The sequence below is a fragment of the Protopterus annectens genome, chromosome 7.part1, assembly GCF_019279795.1.
Source record: "Protopterus annectens isolate FY-2018-M chromosome 7.part1, PAN1.0, whole genome shotgun sequence".
Classification (NCBI taxonomy): domain Eukaryota; kingdom Metazoa; phylum Chordata; order Ceratodontiformes; family Protopteridae; genus Protopterus; species Protopterus annectens.
The window spans coordinates 339,388,155-339,406,611 of NC_056740.1; the positions used below are offsets into that span (position 1 = coordinate 339,388,155).

The following is an 18,457-nucleotide window of genomic DNA, read 5'->3' on the forward strand; positions in this document are numbered from 1 at the left end:
CTTAAGAAACACAGGCAAAACTAAAACCAATGAGTGGAAAAGGTCCAAATGAGAGACAGTTTTTTTTTTTAAACTATTACTCTTAAATCAGGTAAAAAAATTAACAGAACGGTAGGTTTCACATCAACATGCATTTTCCAAACAATAAGAAATATGATATTCTTAATACCTTACCATTAGTGATTCATCACAAAAATGGAGCATTTTAGGAGAGACATAGCAAAACGAAATGAGGCACAATCGGGGACATTAGACAGGTACGTGCCGAACTGTCAGATCATTCAGTAACAGTTCTCAACCTCTTTCTTACATCCAGGATCAAATGACAAATCCAGAACTAATCAGCGGCACTTTCTAAAAATAGCAGTACAATCAACCGGAGAAGATGAGAGAATGTGAACTAGCAAGCCTTTTCAGAAATTTATAATTATTGTCATTCTGTAAGTGTAACCCATCTTCATTTCTCCACATGACAGTTTTATGAAGCACTTATTATGAGTAACAGACCCATATTTTGAGCCAAAATCAGGGACAGGGACTTTTATAATCTTAGGCAGTAGTAACAGTTTGAGATTTTGAGATGATAACTGAGAACACTAGACCTTGAGTAAACATGTAAATTCCTATTCAGGATCTGCACTTATGAGCCATAAGTATCCCATCTGAAGATGATACTACCTCATGCCACCTTTATAATGGAAATGTGTTAACATCCCAGGAGAGGAGGGAGAGTGCACGGCTCTGGAATTCTGGCTGGATGTCACATCTCTGCCAACTGCAGTGATCCATCTGATGAAAATCTAAAGGTCTGCTGGCATCTTTGGAAAGGCAGAAGACGGCAACTGTGTGACCTTAGTTTGGGGTGTGTTAGCAAAATGGAAGTATATCCCTGAATCAGAAGTTGTCCGCTTAGTAAGCACAGAGTCTTGACTCATTATGAGGACTCCCAGTAGTCTGCCCAGACATATTAAAATGCTCTTTCAAACCTGTTCATTCTTGGATAATAAAAAGGACTGTGATAACAAACTGGTCACCTTTCTTCTCATCCTGACAGCTTCATCAAAAGTATGGCCGACTTGGATGGATGCATAGGAAATGAAGAATCACCATTAGTCCCAAAGTTTAACATTTCTGACACCCCAGTCTCTGTGAAAAACTCCTTGTTCCTGCTGTTGAAACACCATTATTATCATGAATAGTAGTTAAGGGAACAGAAAAAGGCAGCTTTTGTAAGTGAAAAGCTGATGTGCATTACAGATGTGTATGGTTTATTTTCACAGAAATGTGTTTTTTTTAACCACACAAATCTAGCCTGGTAATGGGCAGCCCAATCCCTCCCCTCTTACAACTTCCATGGACTTCCTACTGTCTGCGACTGCAGAGTTCCCAGACTGATACACCACAGTTTAATGGGCACCATTACTTCCTGTCTGTGACTGCAGAGTTCCCAGACTGATATACCACAGTTTAATGGGCACAACTACATCCTGTCTATGACTGCAGAGTTCCCCGCCTGATATACCACAATTTAATGAGCACCACTACTTCCTGTCTGCGACTGCAGAGTTCCCCGACTGATATACCACAATTTAACGTGCATCGCTACTTCCTGTCTGCGACTGCAGAGTTCCCTGACTGATATACCACAATTTAATGAGCACCACTACTTCCTGTCTGTGACTGCAATGTTCCCGGACTGATATACCACAATTTAATGAAGACCACTACTTCCTGTCTGTGACTGCAGAGTTCCCCGACTGATATACTACAGTTTGAGCACCACTACTTCCTGTCTGCGACTGCAGAGTTCCCCGACTGATATACCACAGTTTAATGGGCATCGCTACTTCCTGTCTGTGACTGCAGAGTTCCCTGACTGATATACCACAGTTTAATGAGCACCACTACAGCCAGGGAAAGTACATGAAGGTTACTGTTTTTTAAGTTCTTAAATTTGATCATTTCCCTACTTGCAATCCGTCCATGTAAACATCACTGCACAAGTATTCCAGCCTGCACTCATTTTAATGTGCTGCAAAGGTCAGACTGAGGGGCAGGCACACATGTATGAATGTAGCAGCGCAGTCTCTAGCCCATCAGTGGGGAGCAAATCCACACAAGAAACATCATTCTTTCTGAACTGAGACACTGGGAATTGGTCACCGAACCTCATCCCCTACCTGCCCACCACCAACCAGCTTTCATCATCAGTAAAGTCAGGAGTAAAATCTCTATGCTGGGGACCTACTTACTATTTATCAGGTTAAGTTAGTGTCACAGCATTTAATTCCTCCTACTCTATCTCACACACTGGTGCTACAGTGACTTACTGCATATTCATACAGAACCATTCAGCTTTCTGAATTATAGCCCAAACCACATGATGATGATGGTGCCGCACCATGGATGAAATGACAGTATCATTATTTTAAATGCTTGTCTCACTTCTATCAAAGACTACAGGCATTTATCAAAAGAGCTAGAGTTTGCCAATTAATTGACAAAGGTCTCAAAAATTCATAAAGGAGAATTAATAATGTCAGTCTGTAACTTTCACCTTTTCAGTACTTACTTTTGCACACTTGTTCCAATATTTGTAAGGAATTCTTCCAGCTGTTCAGTCAAATTTTCTGAGCCCATCTTAAAAAAACTTATCTGAAAATATACATTTATAACAATATTAAAATTATGAAAATAAGACACAAATATGCACGCAAATACATTAATAGATCTCTCTATTAATAAAACTGTCAACATAATATAAAAGGAAAACAAATATATACACACACATGATATGAACAGGAATTCAATATGAACAAGAAAAAGCTTTGGATTTTTACATGTATGCATGTTATTCATTTACTTAAATTTATTAATCAGGGTAGAAAATTGGTCTGTGTGGACCCCACTTACAGGTTCACCTGGGTATGTAAACACAGGGACAAATGCATTTAACTATGCAAATACCCTATTTGACAAAATGAAACTAAACATAAAAATGAGAAGAGGCAAAAAAAAAGTCTTGGATAAAAGAAAGCAGTTAACAGAGCAACCAAAACATTTTCAAATACAGGATTCTAATTAAATCCACTGTTGCTAACTTTCCTAAAAGCAGTACTCAAATAAGAATTACTTTCCAGTTTCACAATAACACTGATACAGGGCTTGTTCATTAATAAGGAGGACTTCATTTAGTATATTAAACAAACATGTGAATCAGCCAGAAGAAAATCTTTATAATAATATTACCTGGAAAAGTCAAGGCTTCTTCGTGAAAATATTCACCTTTTTTTAAAGATAGTAATTTATTTGAATGGTTATACTGTGCTCCCATATTAAGAGGACAAAAATCTTTACAAAACTTGCTACAATTTTTCATACCATATGGGAAGGTCCTACCTTTATTAATCCTAATTGCAAGCATTTTTTGTTTGTCACAACAACACTGACTATCAAAACCTTTACCTTAGACAGATGCCCTACACTGACCGTCTCAAAAAACTCCAGCTTTACTCCGTAGCATATCGCCTACTCCGAGGTGATCTCTGCCTAACATATAAAGCTATGTCAAACCCAGAGCTGTTGGACATGCTACACCTAAAGAAATCGCAATCCCTCTCAGCTACACGCTCTAGGGACCTAAACCTTGCCACCACAATAAACAGGACATGCTGGAGGGATAGATTCCTGTCCCAGAGACTTTCCATACTCTAGAACAGGCTACCCATCTATGTCAAGCAAAGTTCTTCATTAGCACCCGGGGATCACTTCTGTGTCGCTGCTCGACAGTGGCACAGGAAAATAACTTTCTTGGGTGGCGTAAGCCAGGAAACCTTGTTGGCTAGGCTTACGTAGGCCCTTGGGCCAATAGCCTAGTAGCTACCTATGAACTTATGAGAAAGGAAACAAAAAGTTGATTACCTTTCTGAATGACTTTGTTCTGTGAAGGTACAAATGTAACTATCTGTTGCATCCAAGGTAATGTAGGATGTATTCTGTTTTTTTTCTATATAATTAGGAAAGCACATTGGTAAATGGACAGGTTGCACCTTAGAAAGAAAGGATGGAACCTGTCCTTGTGGATTTCTAGGTAAGCAGGAGATTAAAATAAAGTGTGGAATGCTGAAATTCTTCATGTTGAAGTGACAACAACCAAATGATAGTTTTCCATGAAAGAAATTTTAGTTCCACTGAGGATGCTCGTTCAAAGATCCCAGGGTAGAACTAGACATCTGAAAGAAGGTCTAAGCAAGAAGGTTCCCTTGAGAAATGCTTTGCAGAGTTTATGGGAAGCAAGTAAGCACTCTTGAAACACAGCTGAACTTTAATCATAGAGAAATCAGAACTTGAGCCAAAAGGGAAGCTAGAAAATGGAGAAGCTGAGAAGGGTTTGATGTTCTGGGGTCCCCTTCACATGGTCGACTTTCATATGGCCGAAACCATATGAATGACTTTTGAAAAGCCGACCGTGGGGAACCACTATCTCTGTACTGTGCGGAATGGGAAAATTTCCCTCTTCCGCATTGTAGTGCGATCTTGGAGTTGGTATATTTATGTTACGGGGGGGGGGGGTTGCCCCCTGCTAACAGTTTTAAGGTAAGTGTTCATTGTGTTTTTGTGTTTATTTTACATGGTCGGCTTTCCAAAAGTCAATCATATGGTATCAGCCATATGAAAGTCGACTTTGTGAAAAGTCAACCATGTAAAGCAGACCTGATGTTATGAAGGTATCCTAAACATACAAATGTTATCAATTTACTATGATAGACTCCATGGGTAGACTCTTTCTGTGATGTTGTCAGGAGTATAGTCACCTCTGTGGAGGGGGACTTCTCACTGGCCATCACTAGAATTGGACAAATCATGTGGTTAGTTTTAGGCTAAGAAAGTCCACATGAAGTTCGAGTAGTAGAGACATTAACTTCAAAGTTTGGATACACTCTGGATGCAAGGAGACTATGGACCAAGTAGTATCCAGATGGCAGCCTAAGAATGTTATTGTCTGAACTGGATGGAGACTGGATTTTTGAAAGTTTACAGAGATTCCAAGGGATTTGCAAAGCTTGAAGAAGTAGCCCCTTGCTTCCAAAAGAGACTCTACTGAGGGGACAGCTAGGATCCAGACATCCATATACAGTAAAAGCTTGTATCCTTTGGGTCATAGGTGGGCTGCTATGACAGCCACATATTTGGTGAACACCATGGGGAGGTGCCCAAATGGCAAGACCCTGAACTGATAATGACTGGCCTCTATGCAGCAGAGGAGGAATCTTCTTGACTCTTGCAAACTTTACTGAGATTCAGGAGCACATTCATTCATTCACCTCAAGAATGGGTGGATTTGATTGCATGATGACCACTTTGAATGGGGTTTTCCAGACACACTATTTCAACAGGCTGAGGCTAAGAATAGGCCTGAGTTGTTTTCAGAACCAAGAAGAACTTGGAAAAGAATCCTGACTCCATTTGTCTGGTGAAACCTCTTGGATTGTTCTGTTTTTTTTTTTTTTTTAAACTGCTCGTTTTTTGAGAAGAATGCAAATCTCTTTTTGTGCTGCTTCTGCCTGACTGGCTGGGATGTCCGGCAATGGTTTGCTGGGTGGGGAAGGGGTTACAACAATGGTATGGAACAGCTTCTGGATATTATCCCTCTTACCCATTTGTCTTGTGTGATGGCCTGCCATGCAGTAGGGTAGAGAGAGAGACTACAGTACACTGCCTCCAGAGTGCAACAGTCAGGCAGACCTTCAGGAATGTTGCAGTCTTTTGTCAGAAAAGGGTCCACAATGTCCCTGGTACTGCAGACCCCTTCAGCCTCTGGGCCCGTGTCTGTTGAAAGGGCTCCCTTTGCCATGGCCAATCCTGTCAGAAAACAAGTCAAACTACTGATGCTTAGACTTCCTGAACCACAGGGAACAAGGTAATTTGTGGTTCCTGCTATTTGAAGAGTATTGCCATCTTGCTCACACTTCTGCATCCTCTCTTTCACTGAATGGCCAAACAGAGAAAAGCCATCAAATGGGGCACTGGTGAAAGATGCCTTGAAATGGTCTGCAAAACCACACGGGTGCGGCTGTGCATGGTCCCTCATTGTTATGCCAGTCCCAGCTGCCTTAGCTGCTCAATCAATCCTGTTGTGAATAAGGCGCATAAAAAGGTTCATTAAACTAGACATAGTCGTCAAGGTAGCATTTAGCTGCTTTCACGACTCTGTCATTAGGGGAGCTTTCAGAACAGATAAGACCTGCTATGACAAATGTCACTGAAACCTTTTCATATGTACGGTATAGTTCAGGGCTCTTAAAGCAAAGGTGCCTGAAGCGTGCCATCCCTTTCCAAGTCTGTTTATTGCCATGGACTCCTTGCTGGGTGAGCTGATAGAAATCAAGCCTTCAGACAGCTCTCTTTAGGTAGCTGCTGACACAATTGTGGAGTCGAATGCAGGGGATTTAGCCTGGTGTTGCTTATACACTGGTGGAGAATTTTATCTGGCTTGCAAAGGGCAGCTTCTTAACTGCCACATTCCTGCCATGACCTTCTAACTGCTAAATCAATCAACTTATTGGCTGGAGGTACCATGCGGGAAGCAGATAGTGCAGACTCTTAAGGCCCAAACAATAACACCTCGTCCTGAGAAAGGGCTTTATGGACCAAGCTGCCCTCTGCAGCATTAGATCTAAAAGTTAGCTAAAAGAGGCATTCCTCAGAGGGGATTGTGGGGTACCCTCCTCATCCTCTGAGCTGATATTGGAAGTGGGGGACAAGGACAAAGAGTTTGGGCATTTCCTTTTGCTTGTCCTGTTCTTGAGACCAACAGGGAAGGTGTCACCTGAGTCCTCAGAGGACTGAATCTGCTTTTGTGTAGAGGGCTTTAAGCTTACAGACTCTGAGCCATGGACATCTGATAAGAAGAGGACAAGAGGGAGAGGGAATCATGGGAATGGAAATGCAACTGCTGGGACCAGTGGATCTACTCTCTTAGTCGAGGCAATAATTCTCAACATCTGAAAGGCCAAACCTACTTCCAATGGATTTGTGGGCACCATCCCTGCTGCTGGACCCGACCCTCCCTAAGAAGAGATGGTCATAGCCAGTGGATGGAACCCTAAACTGAGAAGATGGAAGGCCTCAATGAGGGGACTGGAATTTTAAGTCTTGAATGCTGAAGACTTCAGCACTAACAGTGGAGATAAATCCAGTGGCCCCAATGCATGTGCCAAAGTCCCAGTTTATTCCTTGGCTCTGAGACTCCATCAGCTCCGATAAAGTCAAATCCAAGATCTCCAGTGTTGAAGATACTGGAAGAGTATGTGTTGATGCCAAAGGACCAGTAGAAGGATGGATCTGAAGTCACCACAGCAGATGGAAAGACCAAGGAAGAAACCAAAACTAGGGGCATCTGGGTGGATCCAGCCAACTTTGGAAATAAAAGGCACAGAATGACTAACATGAAGAGCTCTAGTGTCAGAAATGTCTGTATCAGAAGGTCCAAGTGTGCCTCTGAAGTACTCTTAAAAGACTTAAAGAACTTGATGGATAGCACTGAAGATGGTCAGGATGGTGGGAGCTGATCTGACCTGTTTCCTGGGGGACTTATGAAACAAGATAGAATCCAAGGGCTCCGGATCCAATGGTGGAGTGTACATTGGGGTGTGGGCCATAGATGCTTGTAACTAAAGCAGCCTATTCTGTATGCCTTTTCTTAGGATTTCAATCTTTATGCTTGGATGACTTTTCAGAAACTTTGTTTGATTTTGCCAATTCTGGATCCAGTGTCAGGCGGCCTTCTAAAATGTATTTCTTCTATCTTTTAAGGCTGTTGGGCTGAACCCTGCACATATCTTACAGTCCATGGAGAAATGGGGGGATACACAAACACAAACACACCACACACAGGTTATGATGATCTTGTGGTGGTATTCTGTACCCGCACATTGAGCGCTTTTTAAAACTTGTCTGCTTATCCATTCAGGAAAAAAATATATTATTTTTAACAGAAAATAACTATTAAGACCCGTAAGGAATCAGTAATAAACAAAGAATATTACTACTTTTGAGGAAAACACAATTACAACTGTAATTAGAATATCAATATAAAATTAAAGCATTAAGTTACTAAACTACCAAATATTAAACTATCAACTATTAAAACTATTCACTATCTACATATCTATCTACATGTTTAATGCTTACCTTAAAAGCAGCAAGAAAAGGTTCACAGTGAGAAGCAGTCAATCACTGGAAAAACTAGCAAAATGGTAGAGAAAGGCTTACAGTACAAGCACAAGGAAAAACCGAAACCCCAAAGGGCACTACAGAATACAAAGTTTGATTTACAATCCAGATAGAAAAAAATTGAAGTGGAGCATATAGCTGTATATTGAGATTGATTCCAATCGCTATAGATCTGAGGTAGAAAGGAGGACTGGTGCATTATGGGAGTGAAAATTCTTAAGGGGCTTGAAGCTGGAGCACCAATGCTGCCAGGTCAGATCCAACAAGCGGCTTAAAGACCCACATGTCAGATCGGATAGACTGAATGAATAGGATCTTTATGGTTATCTAAGCAACTTTGCTTTGGAAAATGTTATCCGGTTTCAAAATTTTGAGCAAGCAAGAAGCAAAGAGTCAGGACACCTTTACCAACTGCAAGAGGGGGGGACTGGTCTGAAAGGACTATGCTGACTGAATATTTCATAGTGTTCTCATTCTAAGACACTGCTCTAGATTTTTTAAGTGATGTGATTGTTTCTTAAAATTTCAATATTGCAGTATGGTTAATATAGTGTTTGGCTTTCATTTGGGGTACTTTGTGGAGTTTACAGACTGGGAGTAGTAAAAATATCACTTTGCAAACTGCAGGTTGAAAGACAAGTTATGCTGCAAAGATCCACTGAGTTCACTTATTATACACGAGAATGTTTTATAGCTGCCACATGCTCTTAAAAGTCAAAAGTTGAGAGATTTTGGATAGTAGGACCAGCTACCTTTGTTTTTATAATATCTTCTGTTTGTTCAAGGCCTGTTATGTTTCCCTGGCTAAGAGTACATATGTTTGTATATTTGATTTTCAAAGTGTACTGGCTAATATATTGATTTAAACAATTTGTATTCAGTTTCAAAATCTTGCTGCAGGATGTTTATTAATTTAAGGATAATTACAAACCAATGACAATTTGCAACTGTTGATATCCCAACTTTTGAAGGGAAACTATTCATCCATAGCTACCATAGGCCAACAGTGGGACTGGCTAATTTTATGTGCATACAGTAACTGTGCCCTGGGTGTTTTTGATTACTCTGGCTGGTAGCAACATGTGACTGAGAGCAAGATGGGGTAGTGACATCAGAAATTCCTTTATAGCCTCTTCTGGAAATCACTGTGTGAATGCAATCATTTTAACCAAGATACGGTTATTTTTGTTACCTCAGTAATAAAGGAAATGAAATCCTAGAAAGGCAGTGATTATAACTTTGTTTTCCAGTGGTTCTGTCTGAACTGTAGTTAGGGAGTAACGGGCAATGATTTAAGCTCAAGGCAGCAGTGCTCATTTGCCATGTGCTCTTAAGGCCAAGTACCTATTATATGTTGGTGTCAGTGATACAGCTTTAACCTGCCCCTGACAGGCGTCATTAGGTCAAAAGCTGCTGTTGTACGAGTTAAAAAAAGAAAATAAAGTTCAGTCTTCATTTGAACATAGCTGTTCTTAAAAAAGTTAATGCTCCTTTAAGGGGTCACATGGCTTGTAGGAAGCTAGAAATGCTAATACAAATTCAGTGTAAAGGCAAAGGTTGCATGTGCAGGGAATCAATCAATCACACTGTCAAAGAGGCATTCCAGACACTGTACAAATCCATACTGCTTCACTATGCTGCTTTATTCAAAGGCTTAGAAAGCTTCCTGGAAGAATATCATGCATAAGTAAAACCTGATGTAATGTTGCAAAAGTACTAATATCTCTCAGTAGTAAAACAGATCAGGAACAGAAGAGCCCTCATTTGTCATTAAGAGGCAAATAGAATCAACAGAATATGTAAATGGTATGCTATTCCTGTGCTCAAAAAAGACAAACTTTACAGATGTTCTAATCCACATGACTTGAACACTGTAAATAAAAGTGAGCACTATTTACCAGTAAACAAGTTGTAAATTGTAGGGCATAATACAGAATTTACAAATCTGTGTCAACTCATTACAGCTTAGTGACACTTCCAGATGTTTCTGCAGTTACATCCTACTGAATCTCTAGGTGTCTAATAATGCTTTTACATATTTGCATAAATTTCAAAACCATGATACAAATAGGGTATTAGAAGATTTCATCCTAATACCTAAATGATGGCAAACATGATTGTATTAACATTTAACCACTGCCTAGTGCAGGTAAAGAAATATTGAATATCTGTATACTATTTACTTGTATTGTGATAATTTACATATATCTCAACAATCAAGTAACACAGATGCAACTCATAGCCTCATAAGAAAGTTTACAGCTGTACAAAAGAAAATGCTGCTGGCAGTATGTGTGTTGCTTTAATGCCTACTGAGATACTGTAAGCTGTTTATACAACATTACAACATTTACGTTTACTGTGGTTTATAAAACCTAGTTTAAGACTAAGGTTACTTTGTGTTGAACAGTTAGTCAGTTATAATTTTTTAGTAACACTTATGGTTATACAGATAAGAACATTTGAACATGGAAGTGATTATTTAATTTTTTAAAGAGTCAGGCAATGCTCATGGGAGTTAGAGTGCAAACGTGAGAGCTCCATTGGATGGAATGAGAGATTACAACAGCCGCCACAGACCAAGTAATAGGCCGACAATGTCATGGCAGATGCAAAGTTTACTATATACAATACTTGTAATAGTTTTCGGAAGAGGTACAAAACAGGAAGTTGGGGACAGCAGATTGAGTAAGAAGGAGAAAAAAAAGAGTAAGAAAAATGAGATCCATCGTGTAAAAAGAACACATGAGGCTGAGGGAGGAGAAGGATTTATGAGACTATAGTACTTTGGAAGCATTAACACTGAGCTTGTTTGTGTAAGAAGGTGTTTAATTCCAAGGGAAGCTGTGGTAATATCTTAGTTATTTTTTAATAGCTGTATGTATGGGGCAGGATGTATAAATCACCATATAATCTGCATATAGTATGTGTGCAGGAAGTCAGCAGCTGTCGATTAATGAATAGGGAGAACAGAATGGACGACAGGATGGATCCCTAAGGCATCCCAGTAGGAGAGGAGAAAGGAAATGAGGCATAACTGAACTATAAGTTGTCTATAAGACAAAAAAATGAAAAAAAAATAAGCATGTAGATGGTTTGGGGGCTTATTCTAACAGAGATATGGGTGTAGGTGGGGGGACTGTAGTCTACTACATCAAAGTATTTTTCTAAGCTGATGAGTGCCTGTTTGATGCCCTTTGCCCATTTTAAAAAGAATGCTATCACTGAAAGAATACGTGGCTTTCACTGTACTTATTCTTGCCCAAAATACATGCTTGGGAGGGGAGAAGAGCATATGAATTTAGAGGTATCTGGTAAGTCGGATGTAGATTTTTTCAAATATTTTTCCGAGGGTGATAGAATGGAATGGTGCGGAAATCCTTAAACTAGTTTGTTTGAGTTGCTTGAGGATGGCTTTTACTGTTTAAGTGTTCTGAAGAGGAAGCATAAAAATATTGGTCAGACACACTAAACAGGTGTGTGAGGGGCTGTAAGATGAATTTACTGCAAAGTGAGATGAACCAATGGGGTCTGATGAGGAAGCATAAAAATATTGGTCAGACATATACTAAACAGGTGTGTGAGGGGCTGTAAGATGAATTTACTGCACAGTGAGATGAACCAATGGGGTAGGTCATCAACACCCACTGATACATGAGCTGGTACTTTTTCAAGGAGGGCAGTCATCTCCTTGCATTTTCTTGTTCTGAAATAGAAAGGCGGATAAAGGGTCAGGGGTTGGGGATGTTGTAAGGTTTAGAAGTAGTGCAGGAGAGTAAGTAGAGATATGTAAACTCCTTTAGGAAGTCCTGAAGTGAGACTGACCTTGAGCTGGTGAGAGTGGTTCCCTTGTTTATGGAATTATTTAGCTGTTCGCAGCCAGTGACTTTCTTAACTAAATTCTATATTTTTTTCTGATTAATGTGTGGGGGTGAGATTTGGATTTTCTAAGGAACGGCTTTGCATCATCTTATGGCTTTTTTTAGCAAAGTCTCCAAGTTAAATAAATTGAAACCTATGCTGTGGTAATGGACTTGGTGCACAAGTTATTTAAGGATTTCAGCTCTTGTGGTGAGCCACTGGGCTTTGAGGTGGTTTAAGAAGTCTGTAGATTTTAGCAAAGTGTTTTGAAGAAAAAGGAGGACATTAATGAATGAGGGAGTAAGTTAGTGGGCACTGAAGTGATGTCCCAGTTAGTTTGGACCAGTTCGGCTGTTACGTTGTTAATGTAATAGTATTAGGACTACAGATTCCTTAAACTTTCATTTATGATTTCATGAGCATCATGGAGGGGAGGAATCAAAGGTGTTCCAAAGAGCCCAGGTGAATGAAAGGTTTGGAGGTACTGTAAATGTAACTGATGAATTCGGTGTGTGTGCGCATGTGGGGGGGGTCAGATACAACAATGGCACAAAATGACACTGACACAGCTGCTGAAAGATTGAGACAATTAAGCTACATAGGAACAAATGCAAAAAAAAAATCATAGTGACAAGTCTAAAACATATGGGTCATGTTCTAATGTCAGGGGGTCTGAAACCTGATCCAAAATAAAAACATACGATCATCGGTGTCAATGCCAAAGCCAGAAGACATGACTGCATTACAAAAATTTCTAGATGATACAGTACACTGCAGAATTTGTATCCAAAATAATTAAGAAAACTACTCCTCTAAGAAAGCTGTTAGAGCAAGATGTTATGTGGGAATTGAGATAGGAAGAGGAAAAGATTTCTGATTTGCTGAAAAAAAATAATTACAGATACTCCAACACTGAATACTATGATGTGAGTAAGCCAGGTATGCTGCAAGATGCGAGTCAGAATATACAAGCTGTGATTTTACAAAATAAAAGATCAGTTGGCAATGTTTCAACAGCATTTAAGATGCATAAAACAGAAATGTTCAGATAGAAAAGGAACTATTAACAATACTATACAGATGTGAGAAATTCCATGAATATGTCTGTGGTAAAGAAGCTCACATATCTTTGAAGACTGCATTCAGAAAGTCTGCATAATGCACCTTAGAAATCGCAGGTGCTGTTATTTAAACTGCAGAAGTATGACCTAAAAGCATTATACAGACCCGACAAAAATGTGTTGAGCACAGCATGTAAAAATGTTAGAAGAACCATACATTCTTTGCTTATTTCTAAATGTAAACCTCTTAAGATTTCATATATTATGGCATTTTTTCTTACTGGATGTTGTAAATAACATACGTTTACTTTTATTGTATCTGCATTATTTTATTCTAAGTAGATTTGGTATGAGTATTTGATAAACTTTCTTTAAATCTTCTTACCGTTTTTTAATCTGACTTCTATTGAAAATGGGTTTGACATGGGCCAGTTGGCCTAATCCAGTTAAACATAATAAATACGTAAATAAATACCACCAAAGTTACCAACAAGGGAATAACAAAAAATCTTTTGTTTTGTATATGTCATTTACAATTCAAATATGATATGATAACACTGAAAATACAATTGACTTATCACAGCTTACTGCAAAATATAAAGATAAACAACAAACATCTAAAATTTAGTATCGAAAAGACAGGGTGCTTTATTTCAATATTCCATTGTATGGTTTCACAACAAAACTTATAGAAGTTACACATACTTAGTAGACTGATTGGAGCATCCTGATGAGTGTAATTAAACATGCATATTAATAGAGAATATCCTGATTAGTGCTATTAGACACATACATTAATAAAGATAAAATATATTTCTATTTATGATACAGTATGCAAGGATGAGAACTATGCAAAAGAAATGTAGTATATTATGTACAATGCAGAATTCTACAATGCAATTAAGGTAACTATCAAAATACTGTATATTAAACAATTTTCCAGAGGTTAATAAGAGAAAAAAGAAGAATATAGAAATAAAATAAAGCAGTAGAAAAATAAAACGTGCCCAGAACCGAGGATGCAGATATTCTTAAAAGAGAGTGTGACATGCTGTCTGACATTTCAAGCATAGGTCATCTTTATGAATATAATTGAAATGAGCCATTATAAACGTTCTCACTCCTGCAGAGATAGGGCTAAATCAAAAAAGTTGTCTATAAAAAGGACCAATATATGAAGAATTTAGATTCTACACCTCTTCCCTTGGCTATATACCATTCATCATTTTCTCTCTCTTGCTATACACACACACACATATATATATATATATATATATATAAAACACCTTGGTGAATCTTGCAATAATTGCCTATGACTGGCACAGTAGGACTTTTCCAGTGCCACACAGTAGCATTCTTTGCAGATAACCGCATTACGTCCATCCTATGCAGATAAGAGCATTATATATACAAGATTTTAATCTTAAGGGCTGCTTGAGAAAGATTATACAGAACCAGGGTTTTCTGACCTTACTCTTCATTACAAGAAAGTCGGGCTACAGCATTCCAAAAATCACTGCCCAATCATTTAATTCCATCATAGCCCCAAAATATACAGTGGATATAAAAAGTGTACACACCCCTGTTAAAATGCCAGGTTTTTGTGATATAAAAAAATTAGACCACAATAAATCCTTTCAAAACTTTTCCCACCTTTAATGTGACCTATAACTGTAGAATTCAACTGAAAAACAAATCTGTTAAAGGGAAAAATATAAAAAATAAAAAACATACAATAAGCTGGTTGCATAAGTGTGCACACCCTTACACTAATACTTTGTTGAAGCACCTTTTGATTTAATTACAACATTCATTCTTCTTGGGCATGGCACATCTTGACTTGACAATATTTGCCCACTCTTCCTTGCAAAAACACTCCAAATCTGTCAGACTGCGAGGGCCTCTCTTGTGCACAGCCCTCTTCAGGTCACCCCCACAGATTTTCTATTGGATTTAGGTCTGGGCCATTCCAAAACTTTACTTTTCTTCCGGTGAAGGCATTCTTTTGTTGATGTGGATGTAGGCTTGGGGTCATTGTCGTGTTGAAAGGTGAAATTCCTCTTCACCTTCAGTTTTCTAGCAGAAAGGTGAATGATTTGGACCAAAAGTGACTGGTATTTGGAGCTGTTCATACTTCCTCTACCTCGACTAAAGCCCAAGTTCCAGCTGAAGAAAAGCAACTTCAAAGCATGATACTCCCACCACCATGCTTCACCATGGGATGTTGTTCTTTTTGTGATGTGAAGTGTTGTTTTTGCACCAAATATACCTTTTGGAATTGTAGCCAAAAAGTTCAAATTTGATCTCATCAGACCATAACACATTTTTCCACATGCTTTTGGGAGACCTGATGTTTTGTTTTGAAAATTTTAGTGGGCCTTGATGTTTTTCTGTGTAAGAAAAGGCTTCCGTCTTGCAACCCTACCCCATAGGCCAGTCATATGGAGAATATGGGAGATTGTTGTCATATGTAGTACACAATCAGTACTTGCCAGAAATCCCTGCAGCGTCACTGCTGTCCCATATTTTCTCCACTTTTTGATGACTGTCTTCACTGTGTTCCATGGTATATCCAATGCTGTGGAATTTGTTTTGTACCCTTCTCCTGACTGATACCTTTCAACAATGAGATTCCTTTGATGCTTTGTAAGCTCTCTGTGAACCATGGCTTTTGCTGTAGCAGGCGACTGAGTAAATGTCAGGAAAATCCTACTAGGACAGCTGAACTTTATTTGGGGTTAATCAGAGTCTCTTTAATTGATGGCAGGTGTGTACCCAAAAAGACTGAATGCAGTAATTAAAGCAAAAGGTGCTTCAACAAGTTTTAGGTCAAGGGTGTGCACACTTATGCAACCAGCTTATTGTACATTTTTTATTTTTTATATTCTTCCCCTAACAGATTTGTTTGTTTTTCAATTGAATTGTACAGCTTATAGGTCACATTAAAAACCGGAAAACTTTTGAAATGATTTATTGTGGTAATATTTTTTTTATCACAAAAACTTGGCATTTCAACAGGGGTATGTATACTTTTTATATCCACTGTATTTTCAAAAGAGGGTAAAACATCCACATTTTAACACTGCCAGTATTAGAGTTGTAACTCATCTGCAAACTTTGCAAGGTGGTCAAGGGGTTAAAAATAACCTAAGGAAGCATTTCCAGGCAAACAGTCTCCATTTCAAGGACGAAGTGGTTAGGCAAAGGAACTTTAACAAAGTGTTAAGACGAGAATTTGAGGGCTTTACCTTTGTGTGTCCAATACATACATCCTTATATTCTGCCTTTAAATCATACTGTAATTGTTGATAAAATTGAGAGAGTCACATCTTTATAACATTGGAATTATTTACTAAAGCAAGAGTGTAGCGTCTCTTACCTGCAAACAATGAAAACAAAAATGGGTCTGCAGAAGACTAAAGTTGTGGGATATTTCATCAGAGGTCTGAAAAGATGTACGTGTATAAAACTAAAGCAAACAAATTAAGCATGTCATAAACCATGCTTGCAATGGGAGGCAAGATTGCATAACCTGAAATGTAGGATGAGCCCCTATGGGAAATATTAAAGTTACGTGATTCTTGGGGTTATAAGTTGTTCAGAATTTATGAAAAATACAACACAGAGTGTTAGGATACTGAGATTTCCCTATACCCTTCTAATGTTTAAAATGTCCCATTGCAAAGGCATATAGTAGAGGTAAATGAACAGAGACAGGGGTATTATTAAAATGTTGAAGGGAAGGCTTTAATATAGGGTCTAATACCACTAACATTTACTCATACAAGGCAGGGAAGGCCTTGAAAGGTATACATAACCCCAGTATTGTAGCAAACAGGCTTAGGGGTTATAAGCAGACTTGGTAGCCTTATCCTTCAGCTCTTTAGGTAAATAACAAATTGATCTGGAACCTCTGTAAACTAAGGAATCCAAAAAAATATTTTGGGATGCACTTATCCCACTTTTTCAGGATGTTGCCGGAAACTCTGTAAAGCATATAGCACCTTTGGATACAGAATCATTTTTATAAGCACTAATTTAAGAGCTAGTGAATGAATCCAGTACCCTAATCCCCCATATGTTAGTACAATCCCTAGTCACTTGTAGGTTCAGTCCCAAACAAGCACTCAAATAAGTAAAATACGGGAGTGGGGGGGGGGGTTTACAGTGAACCCGTATTAATTCTGTATAGTAAAGGGTTCAACTGGTGACTGAGCCAATAGCATGGACTTTGAGGGGTTTATTTTGCATTCTGAGAATGGATTCAATTCTTGCAGAGCCTCTCAACACTTTGGTATCATAACTTGAGGATTAGCTAAAAGAAATAAAGTGTCATCTGCAAACAGGGCAACCTTACCTCCCTTACACTTATTAGTCACTTGGTCAGATGTCTGTTGTATTATCCCCTTACGCTGATCACTACTACTTCAATGGCTAAAAGGACAAGTAAGGGGGCTAGGGGGACACCCTTGCCTAACACCTTTATAGATGGATAAGGAATGTAACTGGTATGGACTCATATGGACGGTCACTAAAGATTCTTGGTAGATTAATACAGTCAGCTGAAAATTCAGATGAGGTCACTATCTAAAAGTAAGATGTCCACTTGACATTGTCAAATACTTTTTTGATGTCCAGGGCCATTAAAACAGAGGACTTCTGTGATAAATCTCCTCTTTCTAACCACTGGGCTGCTCTTAAAATATTATGCCATCCTGCTCTACCTTTAACAAAACCAACATCAGCTTGAATTAAGGATGGGGTCAGTGAGGCAAGAATTTCTGAGGTTTACAGAATGCAGGTAGTGAAAGATACCAGAATGACAGGTTGAGATGAGCATCAGTTTGGAAAGAAATTCAGTATTATTTTACATTCATAGAAAAAAAAATATGTTCCGTCCAAGGCCTGATGTTCAAAACTGACAAAATAATAGTTCCCAGCCAAATGAAGTAAGGTAATGTACAAAAAAACAGCTATACAGATAATATCTTGATCTATTATGTTAAAACAAGCAACACATACCAATAATCTACAGAAAGACATGGGAGCATGCCTAGTTCCTGACCATTTGAGCAACAATGTGAATATGGGGGAAAAAAAGGACAAAAGAACTACGGCAAATCATGTTCAAAATATAGCAGGCAATTAAAAAAACACACTTCACAAGCCACATAATAAAAACATTTAGAGTTTCCATCTCTCTCTCTTTACTGAAGGCTTCTTCAAATTACGACTAACAAAAGTAAGAGAATCACTGACAGGTTCTTCTAACACCATGTGGCAAAATACCTTCCAAGAAA

General features: G+C 38.7%; 1 protein-coding gene across 2 annotated transcripts in view; it reads right to left on the reverse strand.

The window, feature by feature from the left end:
- The window catches only part of APPL1 (adaptor protein, phosphotyrosine interacting with PH domain and leucine zipper 1), a 1,282,591-nt gene that overhangs the window by 502,959 nt on the left and 761,175 nt on the right, over positions 1-18,457 (reverse strand). For both annotated transcript variants that reach the window (XM_044078766.1, XM_044078765.1), the window contains exon 9: positions 2,573-2,655. In XM_044078766.1, the coding sequence (XP_043934701.1) occupies positions 2,573-2,655 (83 nt within the window). The remainder of the gene's footprint in view (positions 1-2,572; positions 2,656-18,457) is intronic.